The sequence below is a fragment of the Heteronotia binoei genome, chromosome 11 (genome assembly GCF_032191835.1).
Source record: "Heteronotia binoei isolate CCM8104 ecotype False Entrance Well chromosome 11, APGP_CSIRO_Hbin_v1, whole genome shotgun sequence".
Classification (NCBI taxonomy): domain Eukaryota; kingdom Metazoa; phylum Chordata; class Lepidosauria; order Squamata; family Gekkonidae; genus Heteronotia; species Heteronotia binoei.
The window spans coordinates 46,863,309-46,884,358 of record NC_083233.1 but is presented as its reverse complement, the minus strand read 5'-3'; the positions used below and the strand labels follow the sequence as shown (position 1 = coordinate 46,884,358).

Genomic DNA, 21,050 nt, shown 5'->3' with positions numbered 1-21,050 from the left:
ATGGGAAGGAATCTGACAAGCCCATTTAGCACATGGTTTGTTCCTCAGGGACCAACCTGTTCCTGTGAGGCAGCATCTCTTCCAGCTGCTGGCAGAATCCAGGGCAGCATTAATCAGCCAGCCTCTGCCATCCAGATAAGAGTTACGTCCTTTCTCGCAACCTCTTTTGCTGCTTTCTTCACACATTTGATCACCCGCATTTGATCACCCACCCTCCTGTGACTGCTGTTCATGACTCGCAGCTGCACCCTTCCCCCTCCTGTGAATGTAGCAGCAATTTCTCATTGCCCTGTGGTTTCTTTCAGCTTTGTCTTCCTTGAACAGGTTGTGGCATTGGACAGCTCCCCAAAACAAGCGGAAGGGGAGCAATAGCCTTGTATTGTGTCAAAGAGCATGTGAGTGGGGCCTAAAACACCCAAAGGTTTATAAGATATGTCAGGCTTCCCCAGCGAGGCAAGAACCTTCCCCCCCAAACCTCCCCCCCCCAACTTGCAACCTGCTGATTTAAACCTGTGTCTCTCCATTCCTAATTGGGCACTCTAGCCACAACTCCACACCAAGAGAACATGAGTTTCCTGTTTCTAGTTTGCTTTGCTTTGCCTTCCTCCTTCTGTTTGTGTCTTCATTGGATCAAGGACATACACTCACATGAGTCTGGTGCTTCTCCACAAGCATTAGTAAAGGTGCTGCTATGGGCTTCCTTACTATTGGGGACGTGGAAGGATCCTTTTGTGAATAGCATGGGCGAACTCTTGCACCTCACTGCCTCTTGAGGGGAGGAAGAAATAGTAATCTAGAGCTTGAGCGTGTGACTGCACATAGTTTTAGGAGAGCCATGACAATCTATGTAGTGTGTTTTTATCCCACCTTTCCTCTAAGGTAGCATATATTCCTTCTCTGTTTGTCCTTACAGTGGAAATATAGGGGAAAAAACCACTGTAAACCTGGCTTTCTGGAAGTGCAGGTAAAGAAATAAACAGTCAAAATGTCTATTAAAATATCAATTTAAAAAAACCACTAAAATTGCATCCAATAATATCATCAGTCAGCCGGTGAAATACAGGACAACAACAGACTCCTAAAAACAATTACACAACAAATCCCCAGTACAATTGTTATTCTGCACTCTCATGCACAGTCCCAAATGCCTTCCTGAATATTCAGTCTTGTGAATCCTCTCTGGAACAACAACATGGTAGGCCTCTTTCTCTTTGCATCCAGGAAACTATTCCATAAGACATGGGCAGTGACTGAAGATACCTGCAAATGGGTAACAGATGAGTGTGCCTTAGTACATAGTGGGACTAATTCTGCTGTGTACACAGTTGTCACATAGGTTTATACCGTCATAGAGGGGGTCTATGTATGTGGGTCCCAGGCTGTAAAACGGTTTAATGAGAAGCACTTGCATTTTGGATCCAGGAAGAAATTGGCAGTTTTTGCAAGATTGTAAAATGGAAGTAATAGGTTCCTGGCAGCTAATCTTAGATAACAAATGAGCCACTGCATTTTGTAGTAGCTAGAAGTTTCCATGTAGTCTTCCAGGGCAGCCCTATATACATTGTCAGAATAGTTGAACCTTGATGGTATTGTAATGTAGAACAGTGCAGTTGTGTCAGCTTGTCTCTGAGTAGGGGGCAGCATTCAGGCTATTTTCAGCTGGAAAAGTACATTTTTAGTCACTATCAATATATCTGATTCTCAACATGGCTAAATCTGTGAATGCTTAAATCCAGATATTGGAGCCAGAAACAGACAAGACAGACCTTTCTAGAAACCTGAAAAGGCCCTAGGTTTTTAGAAAAAAAAATCTGAATTCTGAATGAAAAGTCTATTGGGAAGTTAAAACCTGGTAAAATAACAGAAGCAACATGTAGCTTTAAGAAATGAATGTTCTCAATGCCCATTGCTAGGCAGCCGTAACAGTATTTAATTTCCATTCTTTATTTATCATCCAGAGATAAAACAAACCACAACAGTATTGCCAGCCTTCAATCCATAGTTCTGTCAGTAAAAGGCAGGGAGAGGGTGGCCACGGCCCTTTCCTGGTCTGTTTTGGCCTTTGTCGGATGATTCATCTGGGCCAAGTTCAGCAGCCACTGGGCAACTTGCTACCATGTGAGTTGTATGACTCACTCAGGCCCAACTGTTTGCTACTGTTCAACACCCCATGGAAGCCTATGTGGTATAGTGGCTAGAGTTTCAGGCTAGAATCTGGGAGACCTGGGTTTGAAACCACAATCTGCCATAGAAGCCCACTGGGTGACTGGGAGCCAGTCACACATTCTCAACTTAGCCTACCTCACAGGGTTGTTGTGAAGATAAATGGAGGAGAAGAGTTAATGTAATCCACTTTGGGTCCCTATTGTGAAGAAAGGTGAGGTATAAATTAAGCAAATAATAAATATAGCTACAGATGGAGTGTGATAAAAGTTTGATTGGTTGGTGTGAGTGAAGGAGAAAAGGAAGCAGGGAAAGGTGATGAGATGGGGGCTATCAGAAGGAAAAAAGGAAATGTTGTGGGCAGGGGGCAGGGGGAAATTGAGGTGCCCCCAAAAGTCCTTGAGGGTTTACCACCATGGACCCAGCATCCATAATCGCACAAGAATTTTCCACAGGGACAAGGAAGTAGGAAAAGGAGAGATGCATTGTGAGTTCTTTCAAGAAAGGGGAAATTGAGAGGGAGGAGAAAATAGGATGTTCCCTGCAAGTCCTTCAGATCCTCTGCTTGTACTCTTTTAATATCAAAGCAAGATTTAACAGACCTCCCAAGCTCTTTTTTGTAGAAAAAGCCCAGCAGAAACTCATTTGCATATTAGGCCACAGTCTGTGACATCAGCATTGTTTTGTACAGGGCTTTTTTGTAGAAAAGGCCCAGCAGGAACTAATTTGCCTATTAGGCCATACCCCCTGATGCCAAGCCAGTTAGAACTGTGTTCCTGTGTGTTCTTTCTAAAAAAAAAAGTCCTGCTCTTAGTTAAATCTGTCAAAGAAAGCTGCACTACATTAGTTCCTCTGAAGGACTGATGCCTTACTGACTACCATCACCTCCATCTTACCAGTTTCAGTCTCAGTTTATTGTCCTCTCAGTTAGGCTGAGTGTGTGCGTGACTGGCTCAAGGTCAACACACTAGTTTCATGGCAGAGAGGGGATTTGATCCAGGGTCTCTAGTTCCTAACCTGACACTCAAACTATACTATATTGTTTTGTCCTCCGGAAGAAAGCTCTTTTGTTTCTTCTGGTTCTTTGATCCATTGGGTATTTAGAGCTGCATTGTGCTTTTTGGAGCTGCTGTAGATACTTCTTGTTATATTAACATGCTTAATCATTTTTAAATGATGTTTTGAATTGTTTTTATTGTAAACTGCTTTAGGAACAATTGTAGAATTGGGGACAATTGTAGAAATTCGGGTAGGGTAGGAATTCAGAAATAAATAACTGAATATACTTCCCCGGAGGTTTCCTGCCTTAGCTGTAGCTCCATGGGAAAATGCATGGTTTACATGGGAAGGATTTCTAATCTAATCCTTGGCACTGACAGTTTTTCAAAACAGTCTGAGATGGATATCTGCCCTAGATCAGGAAGCTAATGAGAGAAGACCAAGGTAAGCAGACTATGGTTTGATGTGGTGTAAAGCATCTCCTTGTATCCAATGTCTAGCAAGCCCTTGGAGGTGGGGTTCATATAGTAAAGTAGGTTGGAATCCCTGCAGTTCTCTCCAATTTTGTACAAAAGATGAGCTGGGGAAATTTGTGTGTTTACTAGCAATCTGTGTGCAAGGTAGGGGTTGTGCCATTCCTAGCTTTATGGGTAGATTGGGAGAAGAAGGTGGGAGGGGATGTGGAAGAGCTTTGGATGCTGACAGAGAGAGAAGAGCTTGGATGGATGAATGAAAGACACTAGTTTCTCTTTTTTTTTCAGGCTAGCCCATCACCCATCATTGTGAATACAGACGCTCTGGAGCCAAGTCTGTCCGTAAGTACCCCCCTTGCTTTGTCCTCAAGAGTCCCTGCTTACCTCTGCAGAGCTCTGCAAATGGCAGAAGCTCTCCTTGCTCTGCTCTCGATCCTACAATAATCTTTATGGAACCCCAGACATAGCTCTATGAAATGGCAAATGGAGTGTGTACAAGTGCAGGGTGGGGTGTCTTGCCATATCTTCATTAGAGCAGATTTGGACTCTGTCAAAAATCTGCAGTAAGCCTGTGTAAGAAGAGGTGTGATCAGACTCCCTCAGGTGAAGATACTTCAGTTACACTTGCCATCAACACCAGTGTGTTATTGGGATAGGGGGGCATGGGAATGGTAAACCCCAGTTTGGCTAGCCTGTCTCCAGGATTCTGTGCATGCCACTCCCCTGCATAGGTGCATTTTACATCCCATGGCTTCTGGTCTTCATCTTCTCTTACATTCTGGTCCTCCAGTTATCAATCTAGGAAGGAGAAAAACTAAACAAGATGCAAATGTGGTTAACATGAAGTATTTTTTTCTTTTGAAGCAGAATTTGCAAGGAGTGGGGGAAGATGGGATTTATTCAGAACTCAAACAAATATGACTTTGAATGTTGTCTAGTAACCACAATCAAGGTCCCTTAAAGATGGCCCATGCAATGGTTTGCTCTTTGCTGAAATTGATTAAAAATTATTCAGACCTTACCGCTCAACCCAGTGGCACCAGGACCACTGTGCTAAAAATCCAGATTAGTCTAGCAGGAGCACTTTGATCAGCAAGTCCTGGGAAGGGTGCAGAGTGTATATGTGTGTGTGTGGGGAGGAGGATGTCTGCGGAGCAACTCAGTTGTGATTGCACCACAAATTGTGGAGCATAACAACTAATTCAGAATCTATAGAAGGAATCAAGGCTATTGTGTCTGTCAGTTTATCTAAGACATCTGTCTGCCTCCACAGGTGAATGGCAGCGACGGGATGTTCAAATACGAGGAGATTGTCTTGGAAAGGGTGAGTGAGGTGACTTAGGAGGTCCTTTTGTTGAAAAGCAGAAACATTTTCTCATCCATCCACATAAGCATGAACATTCTGGGTCTGTATATTCAAGGGAGGGCTCACAGACAGAAAGGGATTTTTCAGATAAACACATAACCATTCATTGTGGAGATTTGGAAAACTGGAGCCTATGGTCTTGAACGTTGTTCCAAAGATGTTATCTGAGACTGTGCTCTTCAGTGCATGCTGGGAGAATTGGCCTTTTCTGCCAGGATTGCTGGCTAAATGAGGCTCTATCTTTACACAGATAATCGCTTTATTTTAACAACACTTCAACATCCTTGAATTGTTGTATTACTTTCATTAAAAGAGACCTGTCTGGTCCTGTGTAATCCGCCTTTGCATATCCATCTCTTTCCAGGGTAATTCTGGCCTCGGATTTAGCATTGCTGGGGGCATCGATAATCCACACATCCCTGATGATCCTGGCATTTTCATTACCAAAATTATCCCAGGTGGAGCAGCAGCCATGGATGGGCGGTTAGGGTGAGTGCCAAGACATAGCATAAGCCCTGAGCCCAGGAAACCAGGCACAGATACCAGAAGTAAATGGTGGTGGGGAGACAGGACAAAGTGGTGGGTGGGGCTGGGATGTATCTCTGAATTTGTCACTGTTGGTTGTGTCAGCTTATCTTGATGCAGAATGCTGTAGAACCATTATGGGGTGCATGAGGGCAACTTTTTCTTTTTGCTGCCTCAAACTCCCTCACAGTCTTCTCTTTGCCTGTTCTGTATCTACCGCAGGGTGAATGACTGTGTACTGAGGGTGAATGAGGTAGATGTTTCTGAGGTAGTGCACAGCAAGGCTGTGGAGGCGCTGAAGGAGGCGGGGCCTGTGGTGCGGCTTCTTGTGCGGCGAAGGCAACCCCCACCAGAGACTATAATGGAGGTCAACTTGATGAAAGGACCTAAAGGTGATGCCTTAGACTTAGGTCTTATTTGAGGTTGTTCCTTTCTTGCATGGCTAGGGGTGGATAAACCTGACATGTCAGAGTGCTCATGGCCACCATCGTGAGATCAGACCAAAACCTTCAGAATGGAAAGGAAATAGTTTATTTATTATTTTAATTTTGAGGGAGTATGTGTGTGGTTGGTGGATGGAATGCCATATAAAGCAGGATCAAAGGTCAGAAGTAACACAGGTGTGAGACAGGTGTGAGACAGGATCAGGCTAAAGGCTATTTGAAGACAAAGGAAAGAAATCATGAGAAAACTGCTACAACTTATGTAGCCTTGGTAGCTGAGCTATCATGGGGTGGGGGGGTCAGGTTGGGCTATACGAAGCAACTCTCCAGCTGGTAATGTTGACCAGCTTCCAAGGGGATCGGCAGGTCATGTTACTGCCCTTGGGTGTGAGGCTGTTAAATATTTTCCAAACATGTTTCCAGGCCACATTGGTCTTGGTAAGACAGGACAGGGCCTGGGTGCATGTGCATAGTTGTAAGATTGGAGCATTGGTGGTAATATCAATATCAAATTGCTCCTGCTAAGAAAACCCTCCAGCCTAGCTACCAGCCTAGCTATGCCATGGTGGAGTGCTCTAATCTGATCTTTTCTTTCCAGGACTGGGTTTCAGCATTGCTGGGGGCATTGGAAACCAGCATATCCCAGGAGACAACAGCATCTATATCACCAAGATCATAGAAGGTGGGGCAGCCCAGAAAGATGGACGGCTGCAGATAGGTGACCGGCTTCTTGCGGTGAGCACATGACTGACTTCGCTGGGACTTTAGGGTAGGCAGCATTGTGGATGTTGCCTGTTGTTAGCTGGAGACTGGACATGTGTTCATCTTTGGAGACCCTTGAGGACACCCTAAAATGTTGATGGACATTTCTTTGGTCAGGCTGTTAGTAGTGCCACACCTCCAGCATCTAAATTGGCTGTTTCTTCCCCTCTTCCCTATGCCTTATTCTCTTCAGGTAAACAACACCAACCTGCAGGATGTGCGGCACGAAGAGGCAGTGGCTGCACTGAAGAACACCTCTGATATGGTGTACCTGAAGGTGGCCAAGCCGGGCAGTCCTCATCTCAATGACATGTATGCTCCACCCGACTATGCCAGCAGTATGTATCTGCCTTTTGCCTGCTCCTTGCTCAGCTGTCATTGATTTTTGCTCTCCACAATTCTCATTAGTTCTCAGCAGTGCCTGTCTAGTCCTTGAGTTATCAGCTTTACCTGCCTGGCACTAAACAGTTGCTGACCTGTCAGTTCTTCCCCTCTGCCATTGCCCATTTGGCACAAAAAGATGCCAGTATTTTCCTGGGAAATGAATAAGCTTGACTGTGCTGGAATAACCCCAATTTCTCCACTTCTTCCCACTTTCCTGTCTGTTAATTTCTGAAAAACGAAATGCTGGAGCTCCAAGCCATGTCCTTTAATTTGGAAGCCTAATCATAGATACCAGGGTCTAATTATGTTTGTTCAGTGGTGAAACAAAACCACTCACCATATGTTCAGAGTCATCCTTTCCACCCTTTCTTGTTACTTCAAAAGTTCTAGGATTGTGCAGTGGTGCTGAGAAGCTTTCGGGCTACTTGTTGAATTCTAATATGCATTAATCACCACTGCTCTTCCTTAGTTGGGCCCTCTGGCCACAACTGCTCACTTTCCTATAGCTGTAGAAGAGAATACAAGGAAGAGTTGGAGGGGCACATGGTAGCCCCTGGCCTTGGTATAACTATATGTGGCGAAAACAAGAGAGTGGAACAGGGATGAGAAGACCAAGGGACTACCTGCTCTGTCTTACCTTCCATTCTCTTTGTCTCTGTAGCTTTTTCTGCTTTGGCCGACAATCATATAAGCCATAATCCTGGTCTGGGCTACATGGGTGGCATGGAGAGCAAGCCAGCCTACCCTGCACCACCACAGGTCACACCTGCTCGATACTCACCTGTGCCACGCCATATGATTGGTGATGAAGATTTCACCAGGTGAGCCTCAATTGCAAATACCATTCCTCCATTTATGTCTCATCTCTGTAAAAGTTATAAATTCATAATTCGTGGAGTCTAGCATATTGTTTCCTTCGTGCCTTTTGGTGGGCATATGTGCCACAACTGCTGGCTTGGTTCATCTGCAAGCATTGGCATGCAGAGACCTGCCCCATGTGCTGTTTGCCCATATCTCACTGCCTCTCCCAAAGCTTGGTGTTCTGACTCATCCATTGGTGCCTCTCTCTGGCTAAACTGGCAATGTCAGAATGCAGGCAGCTGGCTGGACCTGGGAATGGCTGTGGGGATTTCAGGAGGAGATTGGGACCCTGGTGAGCTGTGAATTACAGAACATGAAAATCTAAGCATTTTGACCATTCTGTTAAAGGGGGGGGGGGAATCAATCAAAATGTGGTGTGCCCCAGATTGTTCATTAAGAGCTGGATTTTGTGGCCTTCATGTATTAATGCAAACCAAAATGTATTCATAGTCTGAGTAAAGCCCTACTCCTCTGGTCAGGAGGAAAAGAAAATGTGGTAAAGCCCCCTGCCCCTCCCACTGAGGATTCTGTGGGGCCTCTCCTCTGTGTTCTATCTGTTATTTGTAATAGTAACAATAATAATAAATATTTAAATATATATTACTGCACTAATCTTTCACAAGAATGCTGTAAAGTAGGCTACGGTTATCATTCCTAAAGGGTATCTGGGGTGCTGAATCTGAGACAGAGATCAAGCTTTCTTTGGTTCCCCTACCCCACTCACTGAGGTCATAGTTGAGGTGAGATTTGAATCAAAGAGTTCTAAATTGGCCTGTCTTGTGTTATTGGCTATAGGGATTGCTGTCATAGTATGTGAAAACAAAATGGAGTTTTATAACCATTTTAGCAGATTTCATGTAGCGAGTATAAGTTTTGAGGGCTGTTGGAGCATGAGGTACGTGAAGTGAACTCTAGCCCACTTCATCCATCTGAGAAAACAAAGTGAAGAAGATATCTATCTGTGTGATGAAGGAGGTTCTCATCCACAAAAACTTCTACTACACAGAACCTGTCAGTCTTGAAGATGCTGCAAGACTCCTTGTTTTTGCTGCAACAGGTGAACACAGCAACCCCACTAGAATTTGTGACAATGCAGGTTAAGTGTTTTGAACATATTTAGATAAATACTATGATGCTGATCATGAAATACTGCTAAGCATGTGTATGACCCAACAATATGCTAGGTGCTTTACAGAGCCCAGAGGTGTAAAGGCTCTTTCACGAAATGTTTTAGGTTCATAAGAGATGGATAAGACCAGAGGCATGTGGATAGAAGAGAACTTGGACTGCTGATGGGGATGAGCTGAGCTTTTTTTTCTGGGGGAACTCAGCAGAATGGAGTTCCAGAACCTCTTGTGGAAACAAAATTCTCAAAAAAGTGTTTAAAAGATCATGATGGGCACCTGTGTGTTGCTTCTTCATCTCCCTCTTGAGAGTTCTGGCACCTCTTTTTCCAGAAAAAAATGCCCTGGGGGTGAGACCATGGAGGAATCAGCAAGGGAGAATTCTGGAATTAGAAATGGCTCTGTTAAGAGGAAGGACCTAAAGGAGCAGGAGGAGGCAACAGATTATGTGAGGGGCAAACCCTGAAATACCAGGGCATCATGCATCCTCTTTGTGTCTCGCTGTGAGAGCCAGTTTGGTGTAGTGGTTAAGTGTGCAGACTCTTATCTGGGAGAATTGGGTTTGATTCCCCACTCCTCCACTTGGACCTTCTGGAATGGCCTTGGGTCAGCCATAGCTTTCATAGAAGTTGTCCTTGAAATGGCGGCTGCTGTAAGAGCTCTCTCAGGTCCACTTACCTCACAGGGTGTCTGTTGTAGGGGTGGGGGAAGGTAAAGGAGATTGTGAGCCGCTCTGAGACTCTGAGATATAAATCCAATATCATCTTCTCCCACAACCTGAAGACTGTATGGTAGTGCCAAGCAGTAGCCACATGGGGGCATTGTGGCACTTATTGGGGGATCCAGAGGAAAGACAGGGAGCTGAGGCATTTGCACCTTGTCATGACCCTAAAGTACCTGGGCATCTGGCCAGGTAGCTGCAGTTTGTTTTCCATTTGGAGGCAGGAGAAATTGGCCCAAGCTCCTAAGCACAAGAAAGTGGTAATCCAGGGAACCAATTCACAGTAATTGTCAGTAATTTGTGGATTGCACCAGCAGTTCTGCATGCACACCAAATCCTGGATAAGTAATGTGCCTGTTATTTGAGATTTGGTCCCCTTCAGTAGCATTAGGATAAATAAGTATTAACTGGAATGGCATGGCTTTTTCTCAGCTGCAGCAGTAGGAGTGCTGTGCTTCCAGTGGGTGGGCACAGGGCAAGGGATTTGTCAAGTTTAGTATCAGAACCTCTCCACCTGTTTTGTCTTCTCCATGGCACAAGAGCTGTTGGGGAGGGAGGGGTTAAGGTCTTCTGGCAGGTCTTTTGCAGTCCTGTCAGTGCTGAGTCTGGTTCATCTCAACATTTCCTTGACGGCTGCTGCAGCCCCACAGCGAGGCAGGGGGAGGGCCAAGAGAAGCTGAGATAAAATATCAGCTGCATAGCCCTTTCCATCCCAGTCAGGCACAGGGGAAAAGCTGCCACCATGATCACAGTCAACGTCTCGTCCTCCATGTCGTATGGGAGACGTCCTGCTGCCAGCTTTTCCAGACAGCAACCAGCTTTCAGGCACAAAAAGGAGATCAGGTATTTTGGCTCCCGTGGTTGGTCTCAAGGGGCTATGATGCCCTTCTTTTGGCAGGGTCTGGCCCAAGACTGAGTTAGTAGCCCCTGTATGAGTTTGATGCTTCTGGGGCATAATGCTATCTTCTCAGGAAGGCGTGAGACTTCCACCAGAAGAACAGGGCACCTGCAGTTTGGTGTTGGATAGCCAGAATCTCACAACTGCATGTTCTGGGAAGTTTCTCCTCTTCCACCTTCAGGTGCCCAGATGACAAAAGATACTGGGCTAGTAAGCTATGGGGATGTGAGCAGGAAAGTTTCCTGCTTTGGGACAAGGGAATGATGGTAGCATGGTATGATAGAATTGATCTTTGTGTAATACTTCCTTGGAGCAGGATGAAGGCGTGGATGGCAGTACTGAACCCATTGCTTGTGTGTGGCTTTTCCTTCACTGGAAAAGCTCAGCAAGGCCAAGGAGAGCAGGTTGTTTCTTTCAGAATCTCTTATAGGCTGATAGTGGAGGAGGTTTTCAAAACAAGGGAGCTATGGCTTTTTCCTCTTTTGCCTCCAGCTCCAAAAGGACTCCACCTAGTAGCTATTAGTCAGTAATTTCCCTCCACTTTGAAACTATCCTTAGACACAGCATCTTTCCTACCCTGTCTGGCTCCTTTCCTGCCCCTCTGGCCAGCAGAGGCAGAATTTATTCTGCAAGACAAACAACAGTTTAGAAGTTTGTGTTATGCATGCAGGGCACAGAACCCAGCTTTTCTCAGCGAATGAATATTTTGGAAGGAAGTGTAGACTGCATGCATCACAAGAGGTATGAAAATACAGGATTACAAGGTCTGTGCCCATAAAAAAGAATATTTGCCAGCTCCAGCGTGGGATCCATTCCCTAATCTTGCCTGAGGATACATAATGCCCTCTGGTCGAGGCAGAGAGATAGGATCTGGCATTGATAGGATCTGGTAGAGATGGGATCTGGTATTGATCTGATATTGATAGGATCCATCAAATGTGCAGCCCTGACCATTGCCTTGGCAAGACTTTTAACTTACCTACAGCATTCCATGGTTCATTTTCCCTACTAGAAATCTGTGTGCCATCCCAAAGCCACATTTGCCCCCATTTCAATCCAGCTTCTGCCTGAGCCACGGGACAGAGACAGTGCTGGTCACTGTCATGGATGATCTCTTGAGACATCTGGATCGGGGTGGTTTGGCGGTGCTGTTGCTATTAGATCTGTTGACTGCATTTAATACAGTCGACCACCAGCTACTGTCTTGCCGCCTCGCCAACACAGGGATTCAGGGGTCTGCCCTTCAAAAGCTTACCTCTTTTCTCCAAGGCCAGGGACAAAGGGTGCCTATAGGAGAGCAGTCATCCCAGAGGCATCCACTCATATGTGGTGTGCCTCAGGGAGCAGTTCTCTCCCTGATGTTATGCAGATGACATCCAGCTCTATCTGTTGATGGAAGGCCAGTCTGGCTGCACCCCGGAAAATCTGGACCTGGCACTGCAAGCTGTGGTGAAATGGCTCAGGTAGAGTTGACTGAAACTGAATCCATTGAAGACGGAGGTCATGTGCCTAGGTCACGGCAGTTTAGGAAGAGAGATCCCTTTGCCGACCTTTGATGGGGCACCTTTAGCACCAGCTTCGAGGGTTAAGAGCTTAGGGGTGCTCCTGGAGCCTTGACTGACAATGAAGGCCCAGGTAGCAGCCACTGCCAAATCTGCATTTTATCATCTTAGGCAGTTGGTTCCATACCTGGAGCTCAGCGACCTGGCAACAGTGATCCATGCAACAGTCACCTCAAGATTAGACTACTGCAATGCCCTCTACATAGGGCTGCCCCTGACGCAAACCCGGAAACTGCAACTGGTGCAAAACGCAGCAGCCAGGTTATTGGAGCTACCTCTACGGGAGCACATTCAACCTGCACTGGTGATGCTGCACTGGTTGTCTATAGCATTACGGGTTCGCTTCAAGGCGCTGGTTATGACCTTTAAAGCCCTATATGGTCAAGGACCTGCTTACCTCTGGGACTGCCTTTCCCCATAGAAGCCCCAGAGAGCACTAAGATCAAGTACTCAAAATCTTCTTGCAATCCCTGGGCCAAAAGACTCTCAGCTGGCTGCCCCAGAACAAGAGCTCTTTCGGTAGCAGCCCCTGCCCTCTGGAATGCTCTTCCCGAAAATATCAGGGCCCTGCGAGACTTGCCACAATTCTGCAGGGCCTGCAAAACAGAATTGTTTAAATTAGCTTTTAACAACTAATGGGGAATGTGACCACTATACCACAGCATTGAACAACACTACTGAATGCAGCGTCAAATACAAATTAATAATACTGATGCCATCTTGGATTGTAGGACAAAAACTGTATTGTATTGTATGTATATAATGAATTTTTAATGATTTTATTGTAATTTATTTTAATAGTATGTATCTTAATCTGTTGTGAGCCGCCCTGAGCCCGACAGGGGAAGGTGGGATATAAATATAATAAAATAAATAAACTGAAGCTAGGCTTACACTTATATCATTAGTTACAAAAGGCCATACAAGGAGCATCTGGGGTCCATTGTGTGTTGTGTAGGCTGTCTTGGAAGATAGATAATCCACAAGGGAAAAGTGTGTTAAGTCTCGCTGGTCACACAGCTCTGGGCCAGAGGAGCCCTCAAGTCTGCCCCAACTGTGGCTGGACTAATCTTTTCATGTCTTGTCTGTCCTTTCAGGGAACCTCGGAAGATTACCTTGCATAAAGGTTCCACGGGTTTGGGCTTCAACATTGTAGGTGGTGAGGATGGTGAGGGCATATTTGTCTCCTTTATCCTGGCTGGTGGTCCTGCTGACCTGAGTGGAGAGCTGCGGCGTGGAGACCGAATTCTCTCGGTGAGTGTGTGCATCTGTGTATCCTTGTCTCTCCACCCCAGGGACATAAGTGAGATGTTGTAATCCTTTTAAAGGCTATATATGCAGAATGAGAACATGGCCTTGATACAGCAGTGGCAGGAAGGGGGGCCCACATATGCTCAGAGTCATTCCCATTTTGCTCACTGCTGCTGCCATCTGCATCTGTCACATCTGTACAAAAAGCACAGGCATCATGGCAATTTTGGTCCCCTTCCCCATCCCCCTGGCCCTGAGCCCCACCTTTTTCCTCTGTTTCATCTTCCCTGCCGAGCTGTGAAAGTGAAAAAAGCAACATAACCTTTAAAGGGCTAAAAAATGGTGTGTGTGTGTGGGGGGGGGGTTATGTTGACACACAGATTTTAGAATGGCCATGTGCCATTCTAAAATCAGAGCTTAGTTCTGGTCCCTACCCATAGTGGCTATAGGTAGACGCTTCTCAATAGACACTCCACCTGCATCCAGCCTGCAATTTCCCCTTTCAACCAGAGAAAATGAGGTTTTTATTTTTTCTAGATTAAAGGGAGACAAAAAGGGCACAATGCGTGGATGTTCCCATTTACTGCAGGGGCTTTCCACTGCACATGTGGAAGCAACCAAGATGATTAATGTGAGTGGGGGAGTCTATTTGCAGCCATATCTCCCAGGTTTTTGGAAACAGCTCCTGTATTTGGTACAACTCAAGCTGAGGTCTCAGAATCACTTCCCCTCCCCCCTTCCTCTAGTCATTCTTGGAGGAGACTAGATCAGAGAGATTATACCCCAGGCACTAAGGTGTTAACCTGCTTTGCCTACATTGAGCAGCTCACCCAACCGGTCTGGGTAAGCCCGGCCCAGGGTGGTGGAAGCTGTTTCCTCTTTGCCAGAAAAAAAAAGCCGAATCTCCCGGCTGAATATAAACGGAGTCTGCCCCGAAGCACAGTGCTTGCCCCTTAAATGCACTGATGGAGGAAGCCAGTACAGATCCTCCCTTCCGGGAAGAAGCAGCTGCACTCTGCAATCAGGTGTGTGGCTTTTGCTTCCTGATAGGCTTTGGCAGTTCTCTGGACACCTTGGTATCTGACAGAACTTGCTCTGGTATGTGGGACCGGAGGAGCTGTGGCTTGCAACTGTGAGGCATCAACAGTTGGCATGGCCATGGTAGGATAGTGGAGAGAGAGATGATCTTTTACAGTGGGGAATAAGTGTACAATGCCATCCTAGGGAAGGTGGTGGTGGTACCTGTTCAAGGTGGCTGATGGGGTGAGGTCTGTTTGCCCAGGTGAATGGTGTCAACCTTCGGAATGCAACGCATGAACAAGCAGCAGCAGCACTGAAGAGGGCTGGGCAGACGGTCACTATCGTGGCTCAGTACAGGCCTGAAGGTATGCAACCCTACAGGGAGTCTTATGTGCTTTTCACAAGAGCTTTTCCTTCTGATCACTGGGGTTTGATGGTGGGGGGCAAGGCAAATTCTGCTGGAGTTGTGATGAGAGAGACATCCTTTTAAGGGGGGAGTGTTGTCCTTCTTGCTTGCTAAGTGGGTAGAGTTTGGGCAGATATGTGAGACAAAGTAGTCACAAGCCAGGCTCAGCATCACAGGCAGAATGAAGCTTGGCATAAGCACATTTCAGAGAAGACAAATTCCACTCTGGAACTTTGCAAAGGTCAAATACTTGACAACAGTAGTAGCAAGCAGAACTGGTTAATCACCATGGGGTGGAAACGGAAATTCAGTCTGCAACTAGGCCACTTGTTGCTGGCTTCCAAACAAGATTTTTATGCTGACCATACCGGACGCTTTGCTTATTATCATCTCCTGCCACATTCTTCTTGTCAGGAACTCTGAGACTTCCTCCTGGTGTACCTCTGCTGCACTATCAGGGAGCCTAGAGCCACTTGGAAACACATTCCATTCTGTTCGTTAGCAGTATGTATGAACTTTGTGTTATGTGAGTGAGTGGTAGAGAGGGGTCTTGCTGCCAAAGCCTAGGGTAGGATGACTGGATGGCACAGGTCCTGGAAGCAGTGGATTCAATCCCAGCTTGTTGCCATTGGGCTGTATGATGTGGCTGTTTGACACAGGTTCTTTGCCTTTTACACAGGCAAGATATTATTCCTCATTGTAGAATTGTAAAGCATTTTAATGCTAAAATGTGTATCAGAAATATGAATAAGAGCAATAATCATGCTGACTTGTTTTGGGTAGATGTTGGCAACTGAACCCACTTGTTTTGTGGGTGCTTCACAAGCTAGAGTCTGTTGCCCTTTTGCACTTGTCTTGGAAAGATCTGCAAACGATCTTTACATTTTTTTTTTGGCCACTGTGTGACACAGAGTGTTGGACTGGATGGGCCATTGGCCTGATCCAACATGGCTTCTCTTATGTTCTTAAAGGTTTTGTATGGCAGCTATCGGCTGAATAACTCCTTGTGAGGCAGAGAGAAGGGTTAACACATTTTCCCCTATCCAGGACTATTGTGCATTGACCAGCAGGCCTTAAACAAAGAGCAGCTTTCACACTGCTGCACCTGTTGCATTTGTGCTTGTGGTTTAAACTGTCCAAGACTCAGGCCTCTTATCAGGAAAAGAATTTGATAACCCTTGGTGCCCTCTGAATGTATTAACACGTTGGCATTCATTTTTCTTTCTCATGGGCGGTAGTTAAGGCGCAAGGACCGGTATGTAAATTGAGCCGGTGTGATCTGCGGTGCATTCATAGAGATAAAGAAAGGGATTATTCGCTGAGGGGCGCGCGGGGCAGGGCTAGAGGAGATGGGACTTGAAGGGAGGACCGGGTTGGACAGACGCACGGGGTGACTGGCTTAAAGGGGTATTTGTGGAGCTGCAGTGTGTGAAAGCGCAGGCTGTAGTTGGGTCACCGTGTATTTGGAGGCTGCTACTTGGCGAAGGCAATGCGGCCGCTGCTTGAAGGAGAGGCCGTGCTCCGAAAGGGAGGTGCCGGTACCGAATGGACAGAGGCGGAGCTACAGTAAAGAGTTAAGCCCGAGGCAGGGCAGACGGTGCTGATAATGGGGGTGGGAGTTTGGCTTCGTGTAGCGTGAATGCTGATTGAATAAAGGAGCCAAGAAGGCGGGCGCTTGGGTGAGGAAGCCCTGGTAGCGATTGGCCGAAGTCCGATCCTTGAGGGGCGGTGCTTGGTTTCATGAGTACGGACTCTGATTGGGTGGAGAGGAGTTAGAGGGCTGGTGGCAATTGGGCGGAGGAGGGGCTTTGGGGGCGGCTGTGCTGGAGGCGATTGGAGGGAGCCGGCTGTGGAGGTGGTATTGTGGCCTTCCCGCCCGTGTGGGCGCCGTTGCTTTGTGTGGTGAGGGTTGGGCGGCCGGCCGGCAGGATGGGTGAGGGGTGGAGTCATCAGGGTTACCCTTGAGCCGAGCAGGCGCCAGGTAAGGGGCCGAGATGCAGGTAATTGGATACGCCGCGGACGTGGATATGACCCCCCCGGCAGATCCCGAGGGGCGTCGGTAGTCCCTTCTCGGTGGGGAGTTGCTGCTGAGAGGCCGACCGGGCGCGCCCCCTTCCCTCACTCTCCGGAGTTGTGGGGAGCAACTGAGGGAGGTAGGCCGCCTGTGGATTTCGAGGATAAGGCTCTTAGTAGCGGTCATGGCAGGTCGGGCGCCTCCCCTTACGGTGGTGTGGGTTTCCTTGTGTTCCAGAGGTTCGATGGGGTAGGGGGTTGTGAGGGGGTGCAACCGCGGAGGCGGCCCTGTGGTTCAGATGCACTCTCGCGGGCCCTTGGCTGTTGGACAGAAGGGATGTTTTCGCCTTGGGTCCTGCTCTGCCTACGAAGAACCACCCTTCCTTCCGTGTATAAGGAGGACAGGTGTCGTAGGGAGAGGGGCGGCGCCGTACCGTGACCGGATTTGCACTGAGCCTGTCAGCTGCTTACGTTTCTTTCCTTCAGGGACGGTGCTGTGAGGCAGTGGTAAAGATTTGATCTAAATGATTGTCTGGCTTGAAGGTAGAAATGGGCTGCCTGTCTAGGAATAGGGGCTTGCTCACTCCAGGAAGGCACAGGTGATTGCCGTTTAGCTGCCTAACCTCCACTAGTGAAAACCAGTTACTGCTAGGTATGAGTGGTTAGGAATGGAGAGGGTGGCTGGATCAGCCAGGGAGCTGTCTGTTGCAACATAAAACGAAATGTGTGCTTTAAAGTTGCATGAGGGGATTGGGAAGGTTGGCAAACAGAACTGGCCACACTAGGCTGATTGGCAGCTGCCAAGGTAACTAAGCCAGAGAATCTCTCCTGGGGAAACTTGAACAGTTAGACTTTGCTGTTTCTAAGCTTTGCCTGTCAGTAGCTACTGTTGGTTATCTGTTGAAGGGTTCAGGGGTTTAAATTGGCATTCACTGAGAGAAGTTGCCTGGTATTAGCTTCTTGACATTGCCACAAGTAAAAGATATTCTTGCCGCTGTTGTACTTACTAGTGATATGTCTAGTATATGCAGGTCTTGCCATTTTTTGAGCCCCCCCCCCCCCCATTAAAGCATACTTTTTTGAGGGTGTGAAAGAAATTCTGCCAGAGCAGCAGGCACACCTGATAAGCACAAAAGTTGAACAGGGGAGAACCTCCAATCAGAGCCTTTGGTTGCTTCTGTGTGGGCCATCTTGTGCAATTATCAGTCAATGCAGAAAGGAAAGTTGGTCTGCACTCTTGTATTTCAGGGTCTGTTTGCAAAGTGAGATTTACAAAAAGTAACCTGAGCCATGCTGCAGGTTGAGTAGTTGCATTCATAAAAAGCAAAGCTATTGCTCTGTCAGCACCTGCTAATGTTGGACATCACAATATCTGGTCCTCTTGAACTGTTTAACATATATAAGTGACAATCCGCTAGTACTTAGGCTCAGTGTGGAAAGGAGTGGTGGTTGTTTTTAATATTACCCTGAAGGGAACAGTGCCACAGGCATCTGAGAAGAGTTAGAAGCCTCAGAACCAGGTATGCAAATATTCAGGACCTCCTTAAACTATTTGGTAAACAGTTCTGGGCTAGTGGATACCAGTCTAAATTAAAACCCCAAACTGAAAAGCCTCTAGAGCAGCTCTCCCTGTGTAGGTCAGATGGCAGAGTTCAAGCAGTTATTCATTACTTCAGACTATGTTTTTGGGACTAAGAGCAAGCTGGATAAAGTTCTGTTTGCTGGCAGCTTTCAAAGATGGGAGAGAGCAAAAATCTGAATATTAATTTTCTGTAGTTATGTGTTTTGTTTCTTTAGTGGTTTAGAGTGCCTACATTTTTCTAAACACTCAAATTAGAAAAATTAAGAGGAGCACTTAAGCAGTGACCAATATCAAAGCTGAAGATAGCTCAGAAAATAATGAAGTTACTGAGAGCAAAATAACTTGATGCATTGATTTGTGGAGTCCTTCTCCTGGTTTCTTTACTGTGTTTTGTTTTCACCTGATGTAAGACTGAATTAAACACTTTATTTTAACCTGTATCTGGCAGTAATAATATAATTGCTATAGAAATGCCAGCAATTTTATGAAGAAAGCAGAGCTTTTATAGTTCTCTTCACTTAGACTAAGCATCACGCATTTAGAAGCTTAGCTGTTTGGTACAAAATGCTCATTCTGATGCCTCTGCGGGACCATCTGCCCTTCTAGATGTGGCTGGGATTTACTTAAATGAAATTGATGTGTAATTCTGAAACTTTAAGCTTATCAGAGGATGGTCTGAGTGCCATCTCCTAACTCGACAGGCAGCCAGTATCTTGAGGATGACAGGGAAGTACAGAGGCTGTTTGAACCCATAAGCTCTTCAAGGCCTCCGTCTTTTGCTTAGTTAAGTAATTCTGTGATGGTTTTGCAGATGTAGCTGCCAATGTTTCTTGGAGATTTACCAGTTTGTAAGGAATAGGCATGATGGATAGTCTCACACTTTCTTCATCTGAATTTGTGCTTGTTTTAGTTCTTGAATTTTACCTAAACTTGCTGTCATAAAACCTAGTTTGATGCTGGTAGGCTAGTAGTTCTGCTTTTAAAGAAAATTGCCAGTATCAAGGCTCTTGATGGCAAGCAATTTCAGTCGTTGTCACTGAAATGATGTTCCATTGCAGGCAGTTCTTCTTCTGCTCACTAGTTCAGGTCTTTAATTATGACCCTGCTGAAATGCTGCAAGCTGGAGAAAGGAAGAGGGGATTAACCCTGCCAGTCAAAATGTACCTTGCCAACTCTTGAGCTGACCAAGTAAAACTGCAGTGGCTAGTGTGGGTGGGATACTGGATTCTTGCCTGTTGTGAAACATTTATGTTCTAGTGACAACATGGAGCTTAGCGTTTCTACCTAATACTGGAACTTGGCGGCTAATTAGAGGTTAATATGGCAACTGATTCCATTGCTGGTTGAGTTTACCATAGAAACAAACTCAGTAAGAGAACTGAGACTGGGCTCAATGGAAATGGAAAACCTTGTGGGATTGTATCAGGCTATTAGCATGAGGTTCATTTTATCAGTAGGGGTAGAGATGCAAACAATAGTCCCATGGATTTCAAATCTCACAGCATTCTGAACAGAGAAGTCTGAGACGTTTATAAATCTTCTAGGAAGGACTTGAAGCAGATTCCTCCTGGGTGGGATAGGAATAACAACATCCCAGTTCTTGAATTCATTGATGTTTTGACAAGAAGTTGGGCTTTTCTGATCCTTAAAGCTCTACAAAATTATTTATTTGTTTTTATTTGTATTATTTTTTGTATTATATATTCGTATTAAATATTAAATAGTCATATCCTTCCTTTTATGCCCTCATCTGGGCCACCAAAGCTGATTGGTAAAACATGCATTATAAATAAATCTTAAACTATTAAAACTGAACAAAAACACATCAATAAAACCAAAGCTAAAATACACATACAAAAAGATAAAATGTAGAGCAAAAGGAAGAATCTTTGAGGGAACAGGAGATGAAACAAAAAAATGTTCACACATTGGCAAAAGATGGTGACAGAAGGGGACATATAAGTATTCCCAGGGAGAGAGTTCCAGGCTTTTATTGCCACAACTGAAGGTGTTGTCACAGATTGCCATCCACCTAATCTGAGGAGGGAGGGGCATTTGAAACAAGGAAGATAATAGGCTCTTAAGGAAATAGGTGGTCCGATTATGTTAGTTGTCAGCGCCTTGAATTTTGCCTAGAAACAGACTGGGAGCTGCTGTAGCTGGGTGAAGATGGGAGTGATATGGTTCCTACAACATGCTCCAAGAAACATCCTGGGTGCAGCATTCTGCACCCTTGGAATTTTCTGAACACTTTTCAAGGGCAGCTTCATGTACAATAACCTAATCTAGATTAAACTAGGGCATGCACTTCAATGGTATCTTTTCTGTCCAGGAAAGGCTGCTATAGTGTACTCCTCAGTGGCATTGACTGCCACATTATTATACAACAGTATGCCTGGATCCCTGTTCATTTAAAGGGAGTGCAACCCCATCCAGAATGGATCATGCTTTTAAGTCCCAAGTCAGACCTTCTGCTCACAGATAGCAGTTCTGTCTT

At 45.9% G+C, this 21,050-nt stretch overlaps 1 protein-coding gene across 7 annotated transcripts in view; it reads left to right on the top strand.

Annotated features, from left to right (window-relative positions):
- Nucleotides 1-21,050, top strand: part of DLG3 (discs large MAGUK scaffold protein 3) — a 78,080-nt gene that overhangs the window by 31,672 nt on the left and 25,358 nt on the right. For 4 of the 7 annotated variants that reach the window (XM_060248989.1, XM_060248990.1, XM_060248993.1 and 1 more), the window contains 9 exons: nucleotides 3,924-3,977; nucleotides 4,909-4,959; nucleotides 5,366-5,490; nucleotides 5,749-5,918; nucleotides 6,568-6,704; nucleotides 6,925-7,069; nucleotides 7,777-7,936; nucleotides 13,379-13,535; nucleotides 14,815-14,917. In XM_060248989.1, the coding sequence (XP_060104972.1) occupies nucleotides 3,924-3,977; nucleotides 4,909-4,959; nucleotides 5,366-5,490; nucleotides 5,749-5,918; nucleotides 6,568-6,704; nucleotides 6,925-7,069; nucleotides 7,777-7,936; nucleotides 13,379-13,535; nucleotides 14,815-14,917 (1,102 nt within the window). Of the gene's footprint in view, nucleotides 1-3,923; nucleotides 3,978-4,908; nucleotides 4,960-5,365; nucleotides 5,491-5,748; nucleotides 5,919-6,567; nucleotides 6,705-6,924; nucleotides 7,070-7,776; nucleotides 7,937-10,560; nucleotides 10,665-13,378; nucleotides 13,536-14,814; nucleotides 14,918-16,797; nucleotides 17,112-21,050 lie in introns of those variants that run through there. The other 3 variants (XM_060248994.1, XM_060248996.1, XM_060248995.1) reach the window with 3 other exon arrangements.